At 38.2% G+C, this 27467-nt stretch overlaps 2 protein-coding genes across 5 annotated transcripts in view; one reads left to right on the top strand and one right to left on the bottom strand.

Moving 5' to 3' along the window:
- The window catches only part of LOC139444038 (uncharacterized), a 59240-nt gene extending 48659 nt beyond the window's left edge, over positions 1–10581 (top strand). For 3 of the 4 annotated variants that reach the window (XM_071224943.1, XM_071224941.1, XM_071224942.1), the window contains 5 exons: positions 2517–2666; positions 2887–3166; positions 3779–3847; positions 6315–6510; positions 6730–10581. In XM_071224943.1, coding sequence (XP_071081044.1) covers positions 2517–2666; positions 2887–3166; positions 3779–3847; positions 6315–6510; positions 6730–8378 — 2344 coding nt within the window. In that variant the 3' untranslated portion in view covers positions 8379–10581. Of the gene's footprint in view, positions 1–2516; positions 2667–2886; positions 3167–3778; positions 3848–6314; positions 6511–6729 lie in introns of those variants that run through there. The other variant, XM_071224944.1, reaches the window with a different exon arrangement.
- Positions 10582–13667: 3086 nt separating this feature from the next.
- LOC139443593 (interferon-induced protein 44-like) lies at positions 13668–27452 on the bottom strand. Its single transcript, XM_071224557.1, has 6 exons — positions 27066–27452; positions 17782–17874; positions 17461–17643; positions 16975–17121; positions 15377–15548; positions 13668–14877 (listed from the first exon to the last, which is right to left on the bottom strand). Exons 1-6 carry the CDS (start codon positions 27450–27452, stop codon positions 14597–14599), a joined length of 1263 nt encoding a protein of 420 aa, XP_071080658.1. The 3' UTR covers positions 13668–14596.
- Positions 27453–27467: the final 15 nt, after the last annotated feature.

Here is a 27467-nt window from a genome sequence, read left to right as displayed (position 1 = left end):
TTCCAAACTCGCCATCTTGTTTATATTCATTTCGAATGTCAATGTGATGAAGATTTTATACTTGATGAGATTGACCAGTGTATTTTGGAGTCGCCGATTACCGACTCAGAAATCCACAAGGCTATAAATCGTTTAAAGAATGGCAAATCCCCTGGTGTTGATGACGTGGCCATTGAAATGTTAAAATGTTGTGAAAATGTAATAACTCCTTTCCTACGAAATTTGTTCAATAAGTTATTTGATTCTGGATTATTCCCTCAGAACTGGACGAAAGCTATTATCCTTCCACTACATAAGAAAGGTAACAAAAATAATCCGGATAACTTTAGAGGGATATCTCTATTGTGTACAATTAGTAAGGTTTACACAAGTGTCTTAAACTCTAGACTTACAAACTGGGCTAATATAAGAAGTAAATTACCTGAGACACAAGCAGGCTTTAGACAGGGATATTCTCCTGCTGACCACATATTCACGTTGAATGCAATTGTTAACAAATGTTTATCGAAAAGAAAAGGGAAATTATACGTTGCTTTTGTGAATTTTAAAAAAGCCTTTGATTCAGTAAATCATCTTAAACTATGGGAGTGTCTGCACGATGCAGGCTTGGGTGGAAAGATGATGAGAGCACTTAAGGGAATCTATGCCTCCGTGAAAGCGTGTGTGAGATGTAATGATAACATTTATACAGAATATTTTGATTGTGCTAACGGAGTTAAACAAGGCTGTATATTAAGCCCTCTATTATTTTCCTTCTTCATCAATGAACTGTCAAATGATGTTTCATCACATGGGAAACACGGCGTACAATTATTTCCTGACTTGTTTGAGATATTATTATTATTGTTTGCCGACGATGTTATTCTTGTCTCTGACACAGTAACTGGTTTACAGAACCAACTTAATATTCTTGATAACTTTGCAGATTCACATGGATTAACGGTTAATTTAGATAAAACGAGTGTTGTATTTAGACGAGGAGGGCGGTTATCTATTCATGAGAAATGGTTCTATAAAGGCAAACGTATTTCAACCGCCAACTCCTATAGATATCTTGGGTTTGTATTCTCATATACATCAAAGATGAACCAATGTGTTTCAGATCTAGCATCAAGGGGTAAACGAGCTTTAATGGAAATATTTCGCAATTTACGGAAGATTGGTTTTGTTGACACTTCAGTTTTCTTTAAAATATTTGATACTCAGATTCAACCTATTCTTTTATATGGTGCGGAAATATGGGGTGTAGACAGATTTGAAAAAATAGAACAAGTGCATATTATGGCTTGTAAGAAGTTTCTTAACGTTGGTTTGCAAACCCCAAATGCTATTGTGTATGGGGAATGCATGTAAATGCTGTGTGTCGTTCTGTAAAGTATTGGCTAAAACTGATTGAAATGGACGAAAGTAGGATACCAAGAAAATCTTATAATATGCTTGTATATAACGACAAGTGTGGTCGTCATAACTATGCTTCTTCTATTCGTACCATATTATTTTCTCACGGATTCGGAGTAGTTTGGCTCAGTCAAGCTGTTGGCGACAAACCATCATTCATGAATAGTTTTAAAAACGTTTTGATAAATATGTTTTACCAATCATGGAATAGTACTATCAAGGCTAGTTCTAGGTACATTCTGTATAAAGAATTTAAAAGTCTCCTGGAACCAGAAAAATACCTTTCCATTATTACTGAAATAAAATATCGAAATGTTATGATAAGGCTTAGAGCCGGGCTACTAAGACTTAAGGTAAACGAAGGTAGATGGGCTGATATTGACTTACGTTTACGACTCTGCCCCATATGTGAAACAAGTATAGAGAATGAATATCATTTTACTTTAGAATGTGAATATTACAACGATATTAGACATCTGTATTTACCAACAACATTTTGGATTATCCAAATATGCATAAATTTAAAACGCTACTGTCATTTTCGTTGGAATTACTTGGAAAACTATGTAAGTACCACACTATTTCAAATGTATGTATTGTATATGGGCCAGTGGCCTTGGTACAAATAAAGACTTCTTCTTCTTCTTCTTCCATTTCCCAATGGCATAGTATTAGTTACCTGACATCAGTCGCTCAGTGTTGCACACACAAAAAGTATACATAAATCTATAATTGTTTTCAGTAAATATAATCGGAATTTAGGAACAGGAACAAGCTTTCTCGGTACAATTTGTGAAAGTACACGGAAATCAATATTTCAGGTGTAAATGAGGACAAACAAAACATTCGTCCGGATATTGTTTCTCTGTTACAGAGTACAAGTAAACACCACAATAGAAACAAAAATATGCTTATTGTAAGACAAGACTAAACTGGAATTGCAATCAGGCTCTGAGACTTCATTTATCGTTGCTCAGGCTGTCAGCCACTGGTTTGCCTTGTTCAAACTCAATTGTTTATACACCACCATGATATAGCTGTAATAATGTTTACTGCGGCGTCAGGCAATATTCACTTCATTCATCCACCAACGTGATACTATTGGGGTTTCATTCCAGCTGCCTTGACGGTCTCTCACGAACTTGTAAGAGCAGTGGACGAAGGCGGCGAGAGGTCAACTCCGAGCTTGTGCTTGAAGTGGAGAGGTCCAGAAACTATCTCAAGAACTTTGTTGATGTTTCAGTTGAGATATTTGGTAATCTCAGTGTGTAAGTTGTTTCAAGAACTTACATCAAGTCTCTATTTAGGTGTTTAGTCATCTCAGCATCAACGTAATCGGAAGAACTCTCCTGATGTCTCTATATATTTGGTAATTTCAGCATGCAAGTTATGGCAAGATCTTTGTTGATGTCTTTATATTGAGAGGTTTTTTATATTGGCACTGGTATTGGTATTACATATCAGCATAAATGTGATCATATGTTCCAGTATTGACATTAAAGGCGAGTGGAAACAGGCCTTCTTTAAAGGAGTGTCAGAAAACAGCCCGTTTCAGTACCTCCTGGATTCCAGTGAGGTTGATACCATATTACTTTTGGTGGTTGAAGACGATCAAACTATTTTGAATACATTTCTACAACGATGGAACAACACATTTTCTTCGTGGATAGACGGAAGTTCAGGTCCGCCACAATCAAATGTTATGTCACTGAAAGATGTGAGGACCCTTGGAGACACCTTCATTGAAAATACAAGGACCGTTAAAGAGGTAGTAATACTTCATTTGTACATTCTTTCAAATAGCTCTTCGTTTATATCCAAAATATTTATGAATATAGCTCAATTTAAATGCAAGTTTACTTGGCATCTCACAGAGAAATCGCTATCGTGTCTCTTATGGCACTAACTATACAATGTGGTAGGGTGTGTGTGTGGACGAATAAAAATTTTGAATAAGATATATAAATTTGATCCCATTGTAAACTTAAGTGAATGTGTCCATCCTAGTTCGTGGACATTAGATTGCGTTGCTTCTTGAATCAATCAGATGACACCGTTCTAAAACAATTGCGCTTCATTTCTTTACTATGGCGATTCTGAGAGTTCGATTTTAACAAACGACAACCAACACAAAACATCCTTCGATGGTACTCCCTTTGGTGGCGTTAGATGCTATGACTCTCAGAAACGAGCTGGTGTATACATATCCACAATATAATGGTGCAGTCTGTGTTGTGTACATTCTGAAAAGTTCGTTTTCGAGATACAGTACTCATTTGTGCTGGTCTGAATGAAATGTCCTGAAGCTTGAGTTGCTGATCAGAAACTCTGGAGGTTTCGTTGGACCTTCTCCTAATGTATTTTCCTTGTATTGTTTCAGAGAGGATTTTCAAGTGTTTTCCAATATTTTGGTTACATAATGACAGAATACAAGAAGAGTGTCCAAGAGGTGAGTAAAAATTAGTTAACTAGTCTGGTTCAGCAGGTAATCTTTTTTGTCATGAGAAATCTAGGTCAGGTTTAGGTTTGTCATCACACCACACCTAGCTCGAAAATAATAGACGATAATACCGCAGGGTTTCATGGCTCTGTAGTATTATATTTACGTTTAGCAGTTTTGAAGACACAATTACATAAAGTCGTGATTGAGACCTGATTCAGTGTGACGACATTTTGTAAATGGCAAGTGTAAGAAATTGCTATGTACTTGTTATATGGAATATGCGGTCTTTTGACTGATAATGTCGTGTTATACATGTATTGAAAATGTGAATCAGCGCGGGGAGAGGTGAATATACGTGATATTATATCATGAGTTTGGAAATTACTCGATTCTGATTGGTCAAACAGAGGTTGTCAAATCACAATAAACCCTATCTGATTAACACAGTGGAAGCTAATATTTGATAGAATAGTTCTTTTCAGTCATTGTCGGTAGGCATATCAAAATAATAATTATACGTTACAAAAATGCAAAGTTGCGGTCACTACAATATTCAAAGGATGTGTGGCAATACATGTCGTTCAGAAATCACGATAGAACTCTACAAAGAGAATGTATTTTACGTTTTGGAGAGAATACAGAGCTTGGATTTTGGCGCTTTTCTATTTACAACTGTGGCTGTCATAATGGTGACGTGCGATGTAGAACAGAAGCTTTGCAAGGCTTGCTTAGTTTTCTTTAGGCGTGCCCACCTCATGTTAGTTTACGAAGTTGATCACCTGCTTATGTGCTTTCAATGACTGCCATATGTTCGAGTAAAGTATTACTATGTGTTACAAACTGCTTGAGCATATACAGCGCCATATTTCGTTAAAATGCTGTAGTCGGTGATTCCGTTATTCAGATTCTATGTTTTCAAGGCATTCGGTTCAAAATTCAATTTAGCGCCGTTACATCTACAGGTAACCTAGCTCTACATAGAAAACACAGTATGTTTATCTCCTAAATGTATTTATTCAAAGAAAAACATCGTGTATATGTTGCATCATAACATAGAAACATGAGTATAAGGAAAAGCTCACAGTATTACCAGGCTCTCGATACATGGAGGTTGCTCTTCTATATTGCCAATTGCTTTTTATTGTAGGTGTTGTAGGTCGGGAGTTAAAGTGTTGTTGCATGGTTTTTATTTTATAACTCGACTTCTGAAGGACCGTGGACATGGCTACCCAGCGTATAAGCTGCCTCGCTGTAATTAGACCGGAACTGCATCCACCCCACAGCAGAACATATAGCTGTAGTGCTGTGGTGCTGTGGTGAACAATAGTGCTTCAGTTTGCTGCTCAAAATGAACTATGCCTTGAATTTCGATGTTTGAAACGTTATCAATCCGCACACCTTACAAAAACTTGCCATGGCTTTTTCGGTTTCTTTCTCAGAAAAGCTACAATCCCCCAAACAGTCATAATTATTCTTCATATTCACATAGAGTACCATGTTGCCATGTTCAACACATGTACAAACTGAAGGTAGAATTAATTTAGGAAAAAAAGTTTACATTTATCAACATATGCAGTAGTTGTCCAAGATTCTCAATAATGGAATTTGATGGAGACCTTTTATCAATACCCTGAACAGTGCGGGCATAATATCTTTGTGAACCCTCAAACAAATCAGCATGTAGTTGATCCTTGATGTAAAAAAGTAGTTCACATTCACAGAGCCTGGTTTTGAGTATCATTCTGAGCCATATTGCCACACTCGCAATTGGATAAAGATCATTGCTATATAATCCTGAAGGTTTTAAGGAGTTAAAGTTTGTTTTGTTTTCTCACAGTACTCTTTTACCTCTTGTTTTGGGCGCTGTTTTGACTCTCACCCAGTGTGGAATCTGTTTCAGCGTTAAATCGAAACTGACTATTCTCTCGCGTTAACATTTTCACCATATACCGTAGACTAGGTGGTAGTAATGTGTTTTCTAGTTATACCCTTGCGTTTTGTTTGGTGGACACTATTTGTTTGGATTTTATATGCTAGGCGTCACCTTGAGGCATATACGTTTGTGTTCATAGTGGTGTCCATAGCGGTGTGTTAATCCGGATCATATCTCTAAAACAAATATGTATTCTTTCATGAAACTTTGCACAGATAGGGACCAAGTTGTCTTCTGGTGCCTCTTGCTATTTAGGGACTTTTTGAAATTATATTTCTTCCGTTTCCATGGCATCAAGTTTGACTTTCACTCTCTTTATATTGGCGTGTACCTTCCATTTTATTGTTTTGAAGGTTCAATAACTACTTTTGTATACGGACAGACATATTAGACGGAAATTATCTCAACAGGCTGGACTCGAAGTAACAGTCCGAGGATTTGTTCAATAGAATCTATGGGGGCCGAGGGGATTTGTTTCCTTCTGATACTTTTGTAAAGCATGTTTCTTATTGATTATACGTTGTACTTCTCGTTCTTAAGGCAAAACCAGAAGAAGGAATTTGCGCTAAAGTACGAATACGGATTACACAGGACCTTGTCTTGACCAGGGATGCTTTCCAGGCTCGATTAGAAATAGAAAATGGCGAAGAAGGATCTCTGGAAAAAATTGATGTGGACATTTTCATAACCAGAACAGGGGGAAATGGATCCCTTGAAAATAACCTGTTCTCTATTGGTAAGATCACGTGAAGTCAGTTTTGTAAATTTCATGTTTATAGTACAGCATGGTTTAGGTAATAACATTCATAGTATCTTAAAGACGAGTAAGGAAAGAAATACTGTTCCAGCTCATTGTCAAATAAATAAAGTTGGTAAGCAACGGTAGTTTGCAAATATCCATTGATGTTTTGTTTCACATTATCACTGGACTATTTTGCTTGTCTTTTCAAAACAGGTCAGCCAAAGTTAGAGGGGATCAGCGACGTGTCTGGAACTGGAACATTAGCCACCGGGGTCAAGGGTTCAGCTGACTGGTTCATTGTAGCTTACACAGGTGCAGCTGTGGATGAGGATGTCAACTATGATGTTGGAGGAACTCTATCATATTTTGTGGCTGACAAGGAATTCAACGTCCCGCTTCTACCAGACACAATAACTGTGACGCCAAATCCAAGTCTAACACTTGCCTACTTCCATGAAAAGTATGTGCAAGGCGATGACCCCATGACGACCCAAGTGGAACCCGTAGTTCCGTTCCCCCTTGCAGTAATGGTAACTAATAAGGGTAATGGGATTGCACGACAGGTAAAGATTTCTTCTGGGCAACCAGAAATCATAGAAAATGAAAAAGGATTGCTTGTGTCGTTTAAAATCACTAGGGCACAACTAGGGATGGAATCCATTCAACCATCACTAACTGTTGACTTTGGTGACATCGTCAGCCGCGAGACTAAAACAGCTCGATGGTGGATGACGTCAACACTTAAGGGCAGGTTTTACAACTATTCGGCCACATTTGAAAATATAAATCCACTAGGTGATCCCCAGCTGTCTGTGTTTGAATCTATATCTTACCATGACATGATTCATCAGGTTAGAATTGATAGCATAGGTGCAGATGGCTTGGATGATTTTCTTGTCAATGACGTTGTTGACAAGGACAATCTCCCCGACAGACTCTATGACAGCTCCAATGGGTTTTATTCATATCCAGTAGATTCTGTATTAGCAATTGGATTTTCTCAAACAAAGGAGGAGTTCAGAGGAAGGAAGAAATATATGTATGTTGAGATCTTGGTTCCACAAGTAAATGAGTCGTGGGTTTATGCTCGGGTCATCAATAACATAACGCGAGATTTGTCATCAGAATCACTGCTTAAAGTTACTAAAGATGATGGTAAGAATATACTTATTCCTCAGAATTCCTGGCTTACTTCTTATTATGAGAACAAATTCTACTTCCATCTGTTTGACAACAATAACCACCAGTCTAACGTATCTGTTTATAATGCTGTGTTTGGTCCGAAAAATATATATCCACCAGTATTTCAAAATATACCACACACTTTAGAAATATCACCCCGTGAGCCAAACAGTGATATCTTGACCGCAAAAGCAACAGATCTAGACATGAATAATGTATCATACAGCATTGAATATGGTAAAACATTTTCTGTTGATGGGCAATCCGGGGTTGTTAGAAATATAGTCCCTCTAATAGACGGTGACAGCTTCAACATCACAATTCTTGCATTCGACAATGGTATTCCTATTAATTCAGCAAGTACGAACATAACAATTACGGTATCTACATTAGTATCTACAGAGAGCACACCTTCTATCACCATGACTAAAGATATAACATCGAAAACAGCTCCTACTATGCCATCAGTTTCTAACGACACAAGCGGCGTAACTCCTGCTTCACCCACACACATTTCTCGTGAAGAAACATCATCATTATCAACATCAACACCTTTCACTACTGGCACAAACATTGCTTCCACACCAGACTCACCTGTGGCAGGGCGTGGTGTGATTCCTGCCGCCATGTCCTTGTTACTCGGAGCCTCGCTTTTGGCTTCATTTTCAGTTCCTATTTAATTGTTAACTCGATGTTGTCATTTCATTTACGTTTTGTTTTGCATCAATGTTTCTAGAAATATGTCAACATGAGAGCCTTCGAAAATAAATTAAATTAAAACGTATCTGTCTATTGCAATGAAAAGTGGACAGATATTAATTTGGTAGACATAGATATTATCAAGCTATTATCATTTCAGTTTATTCCAATCATAAGACAGCTGCTGGCTGGAGTAGCGCTTCTATTCTCTTCTGACATCGTAAATTTTCAGTGTGTGATGACTTTGTACATATTTATGTTTAAATTTTATTTTTTTATTTTATCTTCTTACTACTCTAACAAAAACACATTAAATGTGTGGCGTACATGTACGTATATATTATTTCTACTGTAGGTGTATACATAGGTATATATGACAATGTTTGAATGCTTAAGTGGACAGAAACGAGCAGATATAACACGACAACCACAGAGAACAGTTGACGTTGAAAGGTATCAAACAGCTGTACGTTTGTGGGTGCAGTTTGAAGTGGGTCCCTGTTGGTACTAGTAGGCTATAAAAATATAGGATCTCCGTTCCGACGTACGCTCAAATTTCCTCGTAACAGTCCCACGTGACGACATCACACTGAAGTTCTGCAACGGTGTAATTGACATTGTTTGAACCCATTCGTGTAGCGGATCCTGTCCAGTGATGAGGTGCGGTATCCACTGCAAAGGACAGATGATAGAGCAAGGATGAGCAGACCCGAGCATACACGACGTGACGAAAGGTACACCCTCACTGAGTACAAAAGGCTTGTCATTTTGTTGATGAGTGTGGTCATGTGTTCAGCAATCATTATGTTTTTAAGGAGCATTGCCCGTGGTGGACACATCCTGTATTGAACTTATGCTCAACCTGATGAGGAAACATAAGCTGGAACGTGGGTGTACACATCCTCATTATGTTTGTATATATTTTACTATGTGTGTTTGAAGAGTATATTTATGTGGATAATACGTTGTCACAGCTGCGTACAACTTCGTATACTAGTAAAACGTTGTGCTATTGGTTAACTCATGTCCATTGCCGAAAATGTTGGATTGTTTATTATTAATTTCATCATGTAAATAAGAATGGGATAGCGCATTATTTTACCCGTTTTAATACATATTAACTTGTGTTGTGTTTGTTTGATAATTTCATTCGTATTTGAAGTGTAAACATAGTAATACTTTCATATATCAATGTCAATTGGATTTATCCTACATTTACAATGTCCTACCGGGTCTTGGTCCCCCCTGATATAAGCCATAACCATATTATTTGATACTGAAACACGTCTCAGTATGTATTTTATTTTGCACATCTCATGATGTTTGAGGGGGCACAGATGGCCCAGTCGTCTCAGGCACCACGATTCGCTGTGCAAAATTGCGTCCCTTGGGCACGCCAGAAACCTTTGATTGTGGGTTCGAATCCCTGTTCGCCCCGATTATGTTTCTAGGTTTGTCAGCACCATACCTGTGCTCGTGGGTTTCACCGAAGTGGTAAATATCTGAGACCTGCATCACTTCGGGCTTTCCTCCCACTTTAAGCTGACACGCCGTGATGTAACTGAAATAATGTTAAAAGCGGCGTTAAACCCACTCGCTCACTCACTCATAATGTTTGATGTAACGTACATTTGATGTGATTTTGTATTTTGTATGGAGACTAGTTATTTTTCAGCTTCAGCTGACGCCTAAATATGTATGTTTTTTTAAACTCCTAGCAATAATGTAATCTTTGTGGCAGACACTTTTCTTCTCAAAAGTCTGAAGCATATAAACATTTTTCTGGGACAATTTTGTTTCCATATAATCCCAGTCCCACCCTCCTCCCGAATATCAAATGGCTGGCCCCTAACATACAACAACATGGACAAATACTGTTAACAAGCATATATGAATTTGTTGTAATTTGGTGTAAGGGAATATAGTGGAATCCTTCCAATTTCCTTGACCTTATTGGTCATCACTTTGTATAGGAAATTAAAAGAGAAATCATTGTTGAAGAGGATTATTTTTTTCTTTCTGAGTTATGATGCTGCCATAATAGATGTTGGTTTACAGTTTTGATTGAGTGTTGTTGCTTCATTTGCCTGAACTTGATTTAATAAACGCTTTGATTTATCGTATTGGTCATCATTTCATGCATGAAAAAGTAATACCTCGTGCTTTTGTCATTTGATAAAAAGTAAGTGCAATGTCCTCTATTTCATGTTTCACTTATGTTAATTCGAAATTAATTAAGCACTTACAAGTATGTATTAGTCTTGTACTGGTGCAGATAAAAATACGAAAAACAACCTTCGTCCATTTCATGACATGACACTAAACAGTATTACCAAGACGTATTCTCATGTTCAAAGTTTCTCTTTTCATATATTCAAACGCCAGTGATTGTGGTTTCTAATTTTAACACATTGGTAATTATAACTGGCCCCAATACATGATAAGAGGCAATTCATCATTTCAATATACCATCAGAAGCATTGTGCAGAGCTACACTCCATCCCCATCTGGATCTAAACAGTTTATTCCTGGAAAGTTTCATATTAATTCGCTGCATTAAAGGGGGTTACAGATTGACAATTGGCACCTTTCACATTGACACTTATTTACACATATGAAATATATATATTAAACTCCCCATGTTTTATATTAGGTACTGCATGGATGGATGGCTTGACAAGCTAGTTACCTAAATAGACCCAGATAATTTGAAACGGGTATATCATCATGATGGGATTCTGACAATATGTCAACAACATTTTATGGTTTCTCCAGCACTCACTCACTCAAGCGTTTAGTCGTCCTATAATAGTGACTCTGTACCTCTGCGACTCGTAGGGTTTCCTATACTGACCGACTTTATCTGTTTGTCCATACTGAATTTTATAACCCTTATTCCACGTATGGCAGTAAGTACCATTTAGAGGCGACAGGATCGCCTCGATTCAGAGGCATTCATAACAAGTGTCCAACAAGCTGAATTCATCTCTCTAGAATACTTGACAACAAAGTGAGAGCTTATTACTTCCGCATTCCCTCCAACCCCATACCAAGGTCATGTCATAACGTCTCTAACCCAAGGAAAGGAGGTAAACCTGACCACTGTAAACCCGAATATAGACATTGGAAGAAGATTCCAGCAGTTGTAAACATTTGCAGAGACACATTTTCCTCGGTGAAATCCATTTAGGTTGTACGCGACCAGGCTTTTGTATGAAGAACAAACTTATTCTCAATGTATGATTTGAAAAATTACTGAACATTAGAAAAACAATAAACACGATGCATAAGACAAGACATGCATGCCGTCAAATAAGTGTTTATCCTTACGTTAGTTTGAAACAGGAGTCTAAATTGGTACTGAACTCAGACCATTACCCATACTATTATGCACATTAATAGTGTACGTTTCCAAGACGGCAACACTAAATTTCATATGATGCCGTTCGATTATTATTTTATTATTATAATATTTTGTCACGTGGCGGGTTAACTATCACGCAGCCGGCTAGTGACTGAATTTGTCGTCTGCTTCATGTCTGAGAGCATTCCTGGAATAAATGTGAAAATCAACAGATTTGCCGACCGCCGTCAAAAACGTAATTTAATAAAAATATTTAGCAATTGGGAAGTACAGTTTACTAATTTCTTCGAAGTTATTAACAGTTAGGATCCATTGAAAAACTATACACGTTTACATGGACGTTTGAGAAAAGTGAATCTTGACGAGATGCACGACGTCGTCCACTTTCAAGGTTTGCTTAGTCAAACAGAACGAACAGAGATTCGGGACATCTGGGAAAATATCCCTTTGGAATACATTAGAAATCTGTATGGGATAGTTACAGCTCTCTTTGGCCATCTATATGAGACATGTTCTCAATATGAGGGATTGCGTGAGTTTGGTTAAACGCCGTTGTGAACAGTGTCCTGGACATATATCGGCGTTCTCAATATTCAAGACGCCATCCACAGTCGTCCAAGTCGTCTAGTGATATAAGATATTCTGAAACTGTTTCTTGTTTTAGCTTCCCGTCACAAATGGCAGTTATTATATGACGATGAATTTTAACCAGACGTAATATTATCAATAATGGAAAGAATAATAACAACAAAGTATAATCCTATAAACTTTAATTCGTTATGTTGATGTTCACTTTCGAAGAGACGTGTGTAAATGAATGTTATTTATATTGATGATAAGAAGGATTACAAGACTGATTAATTTTGTTATGAAAAGTAGTGGTATTCTGTTTAAATATGCACCATGTACACATTCACCATATGGCATAACACTCGATGTACAGTGTTTAACGCCATGAAATCGTTTACGAATATACAGAGGGACTAGATCAATAGCTCTGTATTCAGATGACCACAGACATTTGCTCCATACAAAGATGCTATGATTAAGTAATTTTTGTATCAAATAATTTATAAGATTTGATATGAAAGATCAGTCAAACTTTTTATAGTATGTAAAATTCCCATTAGTATCTTTGTTGCCTGCATTGCTGCATTACTGGTGTGGCAAATAAACCCAGATATTTAAGGAGTGGCGATTTATAATGGTTGTGAGTTGAAGTACCAATTTTAAAAACTTGATAGTTTATTTCCCTTTTCAAAAAGCAGCACTTTTGTTTTTACAGTGTTTACTTGGAGTTGACAGTTCGAACAATACAGATCACGTTGATCTATCAAATGCTGCAAACCTTTTATAGTGCTAGAGAACATAACTACATCATCGGCGAAAAGCAACAGAAATATCTTAACAATATCTGGATACAGCTGTGTACCATCCGTACAATTATCCGGTATTTGTGCAGCAATGTCATTGATGAAATACAGAACAGGAAGGGGCAAAGAATACAGCCTTAGTGTACACCAATGTTACAGTCATGTAAAAAACATCATAATATACGTGACGCAATTTGATACATTTTGATACATTTTGCATAATAATTTACAATCTTGTTACTCACACCCTTTGAAAGAACAATGACAACATTATATTACTGTTTACAGAACCAAACGCTTTTCTGAAATCTACAAAAAATGTATAAATTTGTCCACCTAGTAGTAGCCTTGTATAAAACCTGCTTGTTCTTCCGAAATGTTGTCCAATGAATTTGACCAAAAGGTAAGCCTTTATTGTGATTGAAAGTTCAGAAAATGATGTCGTTTTATTCAATTACATAACATTTACACCAGAAACCCAGATACTTTCAAAATCCGCCTCTGCACCCGTTCAATTCGATACGCAAGTGAGATAGTAATTTTGACGTAACGGTCATTAAGTTCCAAGTCAAATAGATTAAGTTTAAAGACAAATCTTAATCGATTATACAAATTAACACAAATACATCACACATATTAAATAAAGGTAATAAGCAGAATCTTCTAACAATCTTATATAAGGTATGAAACATATCTGATGAGTTACAAGAATCACATCAATAAAGTCAGCTTCGACGTGGTTTTAACACGTATCAAACGAAAATATCAAAGTCATTTAAATATGAAAGTCAAAACACCTGCAGAGATTTTGATTAGATGATGCGTGAAGTTTGACCGCCTGTCACCAATTTAGATTATTCATCATTCATTAGTTGTTTGCAAAGTGAAAGTAATCACGACTAGATATCTTAAGATGAAGGTTTATTCATTGAAACAAAAATTCATTTCCCTATGATGTCTTTACATAGATACTTTAAATGCATAACCATTTCACGGTCCTCTATGGTACTGAAAATTGGGTATAGTTCGCAACAGAATTGAAACCACGTGATTACAAGTTGACTCATTAGATTACTGTTAATCGAAAGTAGGTTCGAGGTTTACCAAGGTTATATACAGAAAAAGCTAACGCGGTATAATTTCCAGGTCTTGATAGATGTAAAGATAATTCAGAATTACTTGATTAAAACTATAAAACATGGACGAAAATTAGGAATCAATCAGGTCTTTGAAAATACCTGGTATATATAAGGTTAAAGTACAGGATAAGTAAATAGTATATGCATATAGGACGTAAACTTAATTTCAAATCGGAAGTTCTTTAAATGTCCTACAAATACGCCTCATCCTATCAAATGATCAATTAATAAACACTGTATGAAGCTCATAAACATGGAGAACATGTGTCCGATTTTCAGACGCTTGTGTTCTACTACACGGTGCTGGACATTGGACGTTGTGGTCAGTCATCATCAAGGTCTTGACAGTCGTTGAGGAAGTCGTCAGCAAACCTGGTCATCTGGACGAGGCTGGTCAGAGCAGGGAGGGTCACGTTGTCATCTAGGACCAACTCGTCCTCATAGTTCTTAACCGGGTATACGTGAGAGCGAGGCAGGCCAAACAACTCTGCCGTCTTCTCAACAAGGCCTCTGATGGCAGCACTGAGAAACAGCTGTGACATGTCTTTGTTGACCACCTTGCATGCCTTGTCCACCTTGGTCAGCAGCACCACCTGGGGCAGACCTGAAGGGCAATAATCAGTGGGCAGTGTTTCAGTGATCCAAGGACAAATATAATACACAACATTTGTTATCACTGAATACACACACCTGCGTGAGGAAACCTTGCAGGTAACTACGAAACCTCGATACAACGCTTCCATTTTGAACACAAAGGTGGTTCAAGAATAATGTTACTGACATGGTTACGATTCCCCACATGGGTACAAAGTGCATACAGCACCATGACATCCATTTGTAATGGTAAGACTGTGATATTGCTGAACGCTGCGTCAAACCCTACTTACTCACTCTCTCACTGACATGAAGAATATAGGTCCAGTCAAGAAGCAGTATCACTCACATACATGTTCACGAGCCTCATTTAAACAATCTTATCAAATGTCGTCATGTCTCTACACCAGTGGTTACTTGATGTAACCACATCATAATCTGTGTCCCAGTGAGTACACTAACGGGATAATTTCAGTATGAATATTATGTCACCAGGTCTAGATCTTTACCTTGTACATTCACCCTGTGCTGAACTGCCTTGAACGTCTGTAGTACTTTGTCTGGGAAGACATCTATGGCGGTGCTGTCTACCACAAAAGCAATACAGTGGATTCGGTCATCTAGGGTTGGGTTCTTCTTGTACCCAGGGACGCCAGGACGGACAGGAACAGACGGGTTGAACTGCAACATGGAGGTCACCATCGGAAACAACTGAAGCTGAATCTTTTTGCAATCGCGGTCATATTGAGGGGCGGTCGGGTAGCCTAGTGGTTAAAACGTTCGTTCGTCACTCCGAAGACCCGGGTTCGATTACCGACATGGGTACAATGTGTGAAGCCCATTTCTGGTGCCCCCCTCCGTGATATTGCTGGAATATTGCTAAAAGCGGCGTAAAACCATACTCACTCACTCACGGTAATATTGACTAAATGATCCCTTCAGCTCTCCCCTTAACTTAATTGCATCTGATCCCAACAAAGTGTTGATGCTAGTAAAATCATGTGTGAAAATTGACCGACGAATGATAAAATAGAACTTTTGAAAAATGATTACTTTCGTGGATATCAAAGTAAAATTGAGTAATAGTTTCTATTTTTTGTGATCAAGCGTGGCATATTACATTTTCACTCATTTGTTAATCTTTTCTAGGATCATTTTATACAGAACAGTCATCACTCGACTGCGAACGAATCATGTCATATCATTATTTAGAAATGTGCACGCGCACTGTTGAAGTTTTATCTGCTAAAATCGGATTGGATAGCACGCGTGAACGTATTTTAGAGACTATGTCTATAGTCTTACTCTTCGGGCAGTTAACCGACAGGCCGTGCCCATGTAATATGTTGCTATACATGGCAGGGTAATGTATTGTTAAACATATTGTAATTGTATTGCATTGTTTCTGTTAAGTTCATAACATTGTGTTTAACAATAATTAGTTGTCATGGATGTATCACTGTCTAATATAAGAATGGTGAGGAAGTTACTATATGTTGATGCTTTTGGAGTGTAATCTTCTCGAACAGCTAAAGACTAATCCAGCATGGTATGAAGGTTCTTGAAGGTATTGAGACTGTATAAGTGCGCATGTGCATGCCTCTATCATCTACCATTACATGAAGACCAGCGGCCTTGTGAAGATTACATTTTCACTCTGGCTGAGGCACATTTTTTATGCGTGACCACTGTTGCTGCTAGGTGAATAATATTATATACTGCCATTTTATTGTCAATGAATTGTGTTCTGCAACTCTATTTTGTACTGCAATTGTGATTACTTTGCAGTAATTTGTTAACTGTGCAACATTTCTTTTTTATATGTTGGTGTCACGCATATTTCTGTATAGATTTCTTGGTTAACTTAATGCGTCAATTTTGAAGTCGACACGCAACAATATGTTACATAAAACCTAGTTTAGATGAACATAGCTTGTTGTCAGCTTATTGATTTTAAATACGACCGTATTATCCATCTGTAGCTATCTCTGTCAAATGTCTGACATAGTAAACAGAAAATTGCATATAGACCGCAGATTTTTGACGACAGCTTTCGAGGGACGTACAGTACAACACACATATATTTCGATATCATACAAAATACTACCGTGAATCTGTCCGGCAGATGGCCATCTATGATCACCATAAGATCCGTCAAATCAAGGTTGCGTACATCTTCAAGTCCCCTGGTGTCACACAGCCGAACTTTCAAGGGCTGCCCAGTCTCGGCCGACTTTACTCTATACAAGCGATACTGAAAATAAGATGGTTAATACATGAGATATACATTGAGATATATGCTAGCCGGTCTTGGACATTTCTTTCATGGAGTTTGTTGAGTGGTGGAGTCATGTCAACTTCATGTATCACATATTAACTTCACGATATCAACTGTACGAGTTGAGATAAACATGCTGTTTTGTTTACTATGTGTTGTCGTATGGGTCATAGACTGAAAAGCATAATCTGATGGGTACATTAAGAACTGTAAGTAGATGGATGCAGTATCTCATCGCTCCAAATACCTAATAAACTACATCATTTAATCAGAACATACATGGTTAATACCAACTTGCAATACATGTCAACTTACTGTTGTAGTTAGGCTGTGCTCTGCACTTCCGCTGCGGGCGACGGAGGTTATCCGCCCTTTGAATATAGAGTTGATGGTGTTAAAGTAGCTGGTCTTGCCCGCTCCCACTGTCCCCAGTAACAAGATGTTCACATGGTTCAGCTTCCCCGGGGGTGCGTACTTCTCCAGTTCAGACTTCAGTACCTGTGGCGCACGTTAAAGTCATAGTAGGCCTTCATGGCAATAGCAAACATAGCACCCAGTGTATTCAGAAATGTATCAACTCGAAAATAGAAGGATTATTCTGATCTTCATAACAATCGAAGTAACAACCGAGCAAACCTTTTGTTTCACCTCAGGTAGTTTCCTCCACGGTAACAAAATGTCCACCTGATTCCCCGGGGGTGAGTTCTTCTCAGGTTCAGACTTCAGTTCCTGTGGAGACACATAAAGGTTCAGCAGGTAACTGTGAACAATAGCTGCAGATGAAATGACAGTAACATGCCACAGGTTGTAACTGACAGAATAAAAACTATGTACAGTGACTCGACATACCTCAGTGTATGGTTATTTGGCAAATGTACAAGTAACAGTTGCTTATCACATGACCAGTACACCCTCAAGGCCAACAGCAAAGTTAGCACAAAATGTCTTCAGGAATTTATCAAGTTGGAGAATAGAAGAATTATTCTGATCTTCATGACATTTCGAAATAAAAAACGAACTAACCTTTGCTTTCACATCATGTAGCATCCCAAACGTTGTCTCTTTTAGACGTTCAACGCACTCTGAAATTATGTGTCGAAATATCCTCACTTGCGAATGTTATCAAATAATTTATACAACATAGCTTATAAGAACCATAGTGTTTAGGTTGTGGTAAGTCTTAGTCTGAACAGGAAATGGTAGTATTACTTACTCTCGTTGATATTATCACCAAGTTTGTCTAAAAATATTATCTTTATATTACAATCTCGACTTTGGGATATTTGTACACATACATGCTACTAAAAACACTCAAACATACAAAATTACCTAAAATGGTAGAAGTCACTACGCTCCAATAAGATATAACTGTTATATGTACGGGCCGGGGTAATCTCGTTGAGAATCGGAATGTACAAATAAGATTGTTCAATAAAGTGCTGAGTGAGAGTCACCTGTATCTTGACACACTTCCTCGTCAGTAAACTGCAAATCGTTTCCTGTGAAGGTGGCTGCACTTTCCTCTGGCACCTTGTAAGTGTTGTTTGGATACATGTCTACTGTTCCTTGGAAATAGTTGCTCTGTTTATTAATTGTTGAAGTAAAAATGCATAGATCATGTCCTTCTCCAATATAAGTATAAGTTCGATATCGCAACATTATCAGATGCTATTTTCACCTACTGGCACAATCAACAAGCGCTTGAAAACAACATCACAACAAACATTTTTAAATATATTTCTGAACATGATCAATTAAGTAAAATATTACCCTAACCGCTGTGTCACAACGATAAGCAGCCTCTCGTATCGCCCACTGCCGCTTCTTACGTTTTCATGCTGTTTGTCAATATAACTGTCACAACAACTATTTTGACAACCATGGACAGTGAGGAGTAACAGAAGTAGGCCAAGGTATTCTGATTGGCAGTTTTGGGTGTATTACTGTTACTAGGCAGTTATTTCAAACCATCTAGTACATCAATTCAACTTCAAAAGAAACAAATATAGTTATTTCTTAATGACTATAGAGACTTAAACTAGTTCAGCGTTTATTTTGTCACTATGTCTACAACCTGTCCGACCTATTTACTTACGTAATTACTTATTTGTCATTACTAGTTCCCAACTGATCCCCTCTCTCCCAATACATATTTGATGACATGGTGGAGTGAGTGAGTGAGTGAGTATGGTGTTACGCCGCTTTTAGCAATATTCCAGCAATATCACGGCGGGGGACACCAGAAATGGGCTTCACACATTGTGCCCATGTCGGGAATCGAACCCGGGTCTTCGGCGTGACGAGCGAACGCTTTAACCAAGAGGCTACCCGACCGCCCCTGACATAGTAGAATACATCAATGGTTTCCTTGAACGAGTTCATTAACAAAAGTATCAGTAAGTGAAATTGATATCAATCATTGAATTACTGCTGTCAGTAAATGGTTTATCAGTAATGTAACAGCAATTTATTATTTGATTAATGGAATTACTAAATGCTTTGAATTGAAATACTATTGTGAAATTAATTCTTGCTTCTGGTAGTACTAGATTAATTAATGACAAAATCAGGAAATTTTGATATCATCAGATAATGCTATTGAATTAATTGGAAACCATTAATCAAATTCTTGATATCAGTAAATCTATTTGCATCAATAGTTCTCGTTCTAATGATATTAGCACCCAGAAAACAAATATCATGAACAAGTTTATGGTATCATTTAAACAATACCTTGAAGAGAATTAATGATCTCAGTAAATCGGTTTACGTGTGAAGATGGTTTGTTATACACCTGTGCCCCAAAATATTATGATGTTAAATCTTGAAACATTGTCACCACGCACTGATCGTCTTCAGTCAGGCATAGGATCATGTAGCCGAAAGCCGCGATGGAGTCAGATAGTCAAGACATGATCCAACAACATACAGCCAAAACATCACCTTCATAATTCTGAACACCTTGATAACATCTCGTATTTCCCCAGATTCTATATAGTGGACAAATCTTTATAGTACGCGCATGTCAACATATCGACTCGGCTACCGCTATAATATTTAAAATGTGCATGGAGGTTAATTATGACATTGTATTTAGTGAGTCTGGGCAAGCTTAATACCTAGTGTTTATTCCTAATATATGACATTTACCTTCCTAAAATTCAAGTTTTATAAACCCTTTTTCATATAATGTCATTCTTGAAGTGTCGTGTTGAAAAACCAAATTCTCTGATACTGTGATGCGAGATTATGTCGTCGGTCTTCACCGATATTATATTACTCAACTTATGAATCAGGTCAACCGGAACACATGAAGATTCGTATATCCGATCCGGCTGATCTGGCAAAACCATCTTACTCAGACTGACGACATACAGTTAAACGACATAGTATATCATAGACTGTCTCTGGTCCCTCTGGGCCATTATTTGTCATCAACATGTCGAAGATGTGTTTCCAGTTTATTCCAAGGCACTTTTCGAGTGGTTACTTTCAGCTTAATTCATTTGTTCTGGTTATCGTCAAAGCATTTATCCCAAAGTTAGTCTTTGTGGTCTTGTGGGTGCATGTGTGTCATTCTGGTGGCACATAACGTCGGTCCTAACGTCGGCCTTGGAGAGTAGTTGGATGGGTTTCGGTCCTGGCCCACACTAAAGCACATGAAGTGCACCACTTTGTATGTTTGAGATAATATTTTTCATCAGAAATATTCCATGACATTCAGTAAGACAACATGACCCTGCATACATGATCATCTTGGTCCCTATGAACATTTCCACATGCGCCCTAAAACTTCATCGGGGGGTCAGGCTCACAATTGCGTAGAACGATGCTCATGATACCAATCACTTGATTGTCTGGTCCAGGCTCGATTATTTATAGACCGCCGTCATATAGCTGGAATATTGCTGAGTGCGACGTTAAACAAGAAACGAAATAAAAAAACTTCATCGAGAATTGTTTGCAGTAGTGACGAAACGGGAAAGCATCGGAATAAATATGAAGCAAATATCTGAACTTGGGTTTATGCATTTATACTACATGAAATTAGTTTCATAATGTTAACTAAATTGGGTATAATTCCATTTTTGCCATAGCAATATAATGGTTCCTACAAGCTGGTTTCCATATCCAAATGAATATTCACAAGAAGCAGAGATCTTTCCAAAGAATAATTGTACAGTGTGCAATTATGTCCACCCACAATCAAGTGTCAATTGAAAGTATCAGGAATATCAACATGACAGTTCTATTACAATAGGTTTAAGAAGTGGCTGTCACAATACATAAAAATGGAAAATGTCAACGCTTTACATGTTGTAAGGTTAAATAGGGAACGGAGTTATAAGTGGAACGGAAAAATCATAAAAAAAACTCCTCTCACAAATCAGTTAAAGAAATCAGTGATGACACCAGGTGGTTGACAAACGGATTTATCCGAAAGCTTTTAAACAGTTAAGCTCGACATCTTCAAACACGTGCATGATTGAAAACATATTACGCAGTTGTTGAAACAACGCGAGCGATATTGAAGCATGGCAGCCTTTGATTGCACTTAACAAGGACCCAATCCCTGTGTGTAAAGAACATCCAGGAGGTAATTTGTTTGAAGGTGAAGACATTAGATACAATGCAATAAAGTGAAGAAAACAGGAGTTCCCAACATTCTCCATTGTTGCTTTCCTGATATATCAACTGCCGGTCCAACCTGCTGATTCAAATATCCTACATGGAAAAGGAAATATACATGAGGGTCATCAGCTTCTATAAATCACTAAAATGTAATGATTCTATGATATTTAATCAAATTGCTATTCCTCTGATTTGCATTGATGTAAAGTCTTACTTTCACGGAAGACAAAATGTGATTCTTCGATATATGGTGAGCGTGGTCAATACATTTCTGTAGGTTTGTGGAGAAACGTATATGTAGACAGATACTAGCAACATTTACGATGGACCATTATTCCCTATGGACAATTCAAGAAATTACTGGCAAAACATGATATTGCCTCAGGTTTGACAGAAACAAAATATATGTTCACTGGACAAGCCATGGTAGTAACTGAAAGCTTAATCCAATTACCTGTTTGCTACATGTCATCTATTACTTGACACTCCAGCTTGATAACGGTGTAAGAATCTACATCGAAATGTCGCTACACAATGTATGTGCAGTAAATCCATAAAGTTGTACGTTTTCTTACTCAGTCACAGATCATATGTATCTCCTCAATACTGTCATATTAATGAGTTCACACACCAAAGTGCATTTGCACTTTTGTTTTGCTTTAGTAACACGGATGAGAAACTTAATGCTGCAAGCACGGATGTGTTTGTGGGGGAAAATACACTATCTTTGTCAGTATAAAATAATCTTGTTTCATTTACAAAATGACAGAAGTTTTTTTTTGTTGCATAATGTCAACATACAGTCACTCAAATGAGATATGAAAGGAAACCCAAGCAGCTTACACCATACCTCCCTTTGTTCATTGTATGACTCACGGGGAGGCGACCATTGCAAAATGAAATACAATGAGAGTTTTCTTAGAATTGGCGTAATGGGTATTTTCCGAGAACTAATAGTCACGCAAGTCGGTTATTTCCGAGAACTTGCCATTATGTGAGATGAATCTAGGTCAGCGGGTATCTTTCCAAATCTTTCTGTAAATGAGTAATCACATGCACTAACAATACGTATCGATTACCACCCAGTTCATTGTTCATGTTTAAACATCGGGATTTTCCTGGGACATTTGTTAGAGATAGAATTACCTTTCTCAGTAACTGTCTTTAGACATGCAATGTGTTCGCCTGTTGTTTTCAGGACATGCAGTTTGTCCAGTGAGTATTTTGATTTCGATCTAACAGAAAAGTATTTTTTGAAAGTACCTCTTTTACAACACTTGATACAAGAACAAAAAGAAACCCCTTTTTACATAAAGGATGTGGGTGTTGGGGGATGCTTGCTTGTACTAGTCCGGACTTATGCATATTTTATTGTGCTAGTCCACTGAAATAATATGCCGCAATAACATGAATACGCCACTCAGACTCCCAACCGACTTGTCCTTGTTTTAGCCCCGCGCGTCTGCAACGTGCCTACTACTGTCCCTTTCGTGTTTTCTCCGATGACACAATGTTTCCCTCACGTCTCCGACTTTTGTCATACATTTGTATGTGTTTCTGACATATCTTCTTCGTGTTCCATTCATGTCTCTGATGTGACCCATCGGTACTTACTACCCATTTCATACCCATCTAGTGAGACTGGTACGTGTGCCAGAATATCTTCTCCGGGTTTACTGCATGCCTCGTATGTACGTGTTTCCTGCATATCTTCTACGTGGGTTTTATTTTTTTCTTAAACCGTACGCTTACATATGCTTTATGCATATATGTCCTAAATGTGATCTATATTTAGCTCAGGAATCAAGATGTCGTTCTGGTCGGGCATATGCTTATGTAGTTACTTACGAAAGAATACAGTGCTGACTGTTCATCTACAGCTTCGGGTGCAAAAGGTTCCTGCGTTACTTTCTTAAGGAAGTGAAGGTGACATTCAAACAATGGAGAACAGAGTTCGAAGACATTTTCAGTAATAACCAGACCCCAGCATAGGGCGGTGTTTGCGTTTATTTGTTTAAGTTATTTAAAACCTCCTGCCACGAAAATCACGATGACATCGGTTGTCATTAAGTTCATTTGTATGGAAATAAATACAAAATATACTACAGTATTTAGGTGGTCATCATGTAAATATGAAAATATCATTCTTAAATAAATCGATGATCATGGGAAAAGACGTAGAATGAAAATCTGAGTAATTTTATTAAAGGAATTTTCTGTTATTGTGAAAGGCAAAAAGCCTATCTGTTCCCTTATGTCTCCAATGTATGTGGTTTCTATGTATCTCCTTATGCGTTTCCTACATATAATCTATGTGTCCCGAATGCCTATACGTGTTTCGTGCATATTGTCGTCCTCCTACATATTTCATACGTGTTTCCAGCGTATTTATTACATGTTGTCTTCATATGCTCTAAGTGTTTCTTTTATTTTCGTCACACGTGTTTCTTACATATCACAACATCTTGTCTTATATTTGGATTAATATATTTCGTCCAACCACAAGTATAACAGCATATAACTCAACATATTTCCAAATAGGTACCCAACGCTCAAAATTGGATTTTATTATCTCTCTATCGAAATGGAAGCTCTGACAAAAACACAATGCTTGTAGTATTATAACTTCAACTGAAACAGTCAAAAACATATCAACTGGTTTACCAAACAAAATCAGTATACTAGCGTACTCTTTTACGAATTTAGAATACTTGCATATGATATGTGTGAGTACTTACTATCGACTGCAGTGCTGACTGGGAGTTCCTACACCAGATTCCCGTGTCACTCTATTAAGGAAGAGAAAATGAAATTCAGAGAACGGAGAACAGATTCTCGGAAATCGACCCAGCGTTAGGTAGTGTTTGCGATTGGCGATTTGCGATTGGCGTGACCCACATGGTCATGTGAGGTTATTGCGGATGCATATGTCAGTCACATATTCCGTTTGTTTGATTTTTTGTTTGTTGTTTAACGCCACACTCAGCAATATTCCAGCTATATGAGGGCGGTTCCGAAACAAAGTTGCTGGCATATGAACCTTGGGACACGACTACCCGACAGCCCCGGAAGTGTAATGGTATTGGATGTCATCACAACTCATGGAAGGACACAAGTCATCATTGTAAATAACAAAATTGGAATGACGTACGCTACCGGGACGACATGGTTTGAGATCGTGTTCTACCCTTCATGAAAACACGACGTAACGCCGCCCTGCAGCAGGAAAATGCCCGCACACACGTTGCTCGTGCTGCAAAGACTTTTTAAGGCAACATAACTTTGCTGTGCTGTGTCATGGCCGGCTGTTTCTCCAGACTTCTCTTCTACAGAACATGTCTGTGATGACATAGAAAGACGAATACGAAAGGACCAGAACCATACGGGAACGCTAGCTCAGTTGGACCAATCGTTTGTTGACATTTGGCACAGCATTAGTAAGGCCGTTTTCAATCAGATGGTATCTTCAATGCACCGCCGCTGCCTCGCCTGTATCAACGCTAACAACCGATATTGACACTGTTAATTGAGTTGTTGACACCATCCTTCTTTTAGGGCGTGTCGCTACGTTTCCTGACCGGGTATCTAGGTTTTGTCAATGAAATTGGTATGATAACACATTGATCCCACGAATGACATAACATAACCATAACATAACATTTACCCCACTTTATATGAAGCACAGTTACTTATGGCCCTGCTTGTATGAAAAATAGTGAAGTCAATAGTCATTGTGAATATCCCGTGCCCTGGGGAACAAATATACGAGGGCTGGCTGAAAAATTCTAAGCCTAACTGCGAAAGACCCGTACCAAGTCGATGGTTTTCATTTATTTCTCCACATAGAACACTTTCAGGTTTACACACTTTTTGCCAGAGATGGTGCAAGGCCTGAAGGCCTCAACTGTTTAACATCTGCTGAGTAGCGCATCTTGTCACTGAATGAACACTGTCACTGTGTAGCACGTGCAGACCGTGCTTGCGCTGTTCCTTCCACGGTTTGTCCCCCCTACGTGTCATGTACACATTTCTATACACAATTACATGATAGTTTCTTAAAGAACTTCATCCGTCATGGGTCTTAAAATAAACAAAATTCAGATTTTGTTGGGTACAGGGTATTCATGGTCAAGTACCGTATTGATGTTTCATACACTTTTCTGGATTTCGAGTTATTTTGCAATTCATCGTTCTTATTTGGAGTCAAACGGACTGTATCTGTGTTGGAGTGAGCTCTTTCAGTTGCAAGGTACTTTATGACTGCCCTCCAGCCAGTTTTGTCCATTTATGGTGATTTCAATGGGTAGGTTCACAAGATGGTCTGGTACAAAGACAATAATAACACTACAGCTGCAGTTCTTATGTCTATAATTCATTAAATGATTGTACTTGTTGGTGGCAAAAGTTTCAATCCGATTGAGATATCCCACTTAGGCTTAAAACTTTTCACCCAGCCCTCGTACCACACGCAATCATATCATCTTGCTGGAGTTTCCAAACATTTCCTAAAGTTTCCGGAAGCAGTGCTGCCAAGCGGCATGGTCATTTCCAGTTTGTCCTCAACACCAATCACGTCGATTTGCCTTTGGTTGGACTCGCTAGTATCCAATTGGAAACTGGGACGATTTTGAAACCAGTATGGTCAAGTTAACAAGTATTTGTCACAAAGTGATGAAATGTCCCCCGCCTGTATATATACCATAGTACCAAATATGAAGACAATCCAGCGATTAGTTCTTGAGATATTGCGGCAACACCGTTTTCCAACTCCAAAAGCAGATTTGCCTGCTGTGACCTTGAAAATGGGGTCAAGGGTGAAGGTCACCAAAACCGACTGGTGTCTGCGGAGTCTGTATGTACACCATAGTTACAAATATGAAGACAATCCAGCATTTAGTTCTTGAGATATCGCGGCAACAAACAGGTGGGACGTACGGACGGACGTACGAACGGTCGTGAATACTATATCCCCCGCTCCGCGCTTTCGCGCGACGGGGGACAATATTTTAGTCAGATGGGATCGATTTTGATGCAACTGTCTCCCCCACACTCGAAATGAATTCGTCTCGCTTCTTTTCCAAGTCACCTGTTATTTTCCTGAAGCTTTTGTAGCTTTCTTTTAACCTGATGAGGAAGGAATTCAACTACGTCTTATTTAGTAGGATTGGGCCACCACTTTCTACAAGAAGTTATCTGTTTTCATGTAACACAATGCCACGTGCAGTATCTATTACAATATGTCGGTATATAATTCCCCAAGCTGCTCTGACTTCAAAACATAATCGTACATAAGTTTGTCCAACTCGCCCAACAACAATGGGCGAGTACGTTTCTTGAGCAAGTTTGGTCACTTCAGCTATTCTGTCTGCAGATTTGGCAGAAGCATAAACCTTCTTCATAACACGGACAGCACTTTCACCCAGACTTACATCTAACATAACTAAAATGTTTTGAAGCTCGAGTGTTACCATGTTCAGTGGCATACTTGGCAATCTTAGCACGACTTTGAGGTTGGTATTTTTTCTCTTGATACCACTTTCATCTGAACGTGATGCGTCAGGGATTGTCTTGTTTACTGTTCCCATCCTGGCAGTTTTCTCAGGGGTCGATGCCTTGGCTGGATCAGGCAGGCCAGGCAGAGCAGGGAACCTCTTGGTGACCGTGACGTACAACATAATTATGAATACTAG

The sequence above is a fragment of the Haliotis cracherodii genome, unplaced genomic scaffold, assembly GCF_022045235.1.
Source record: "Haliotis cracherodii isolate W230 unplaced genomic scaffold, xgHalCrac1.p SCAF_5, whole genome shotgun sequence".
Taxonomy (NCBI): Eukaryota; Metazoa; Mollusca; class Gastropoda; order Lepetellida; family Haliotidae; genus Haliotis; species Haliotis cracherodii.
Note: the sequence above shows the minus strand (reverse complement) of the source record. Positions and strands in the feature narration are given on the sequence as shown.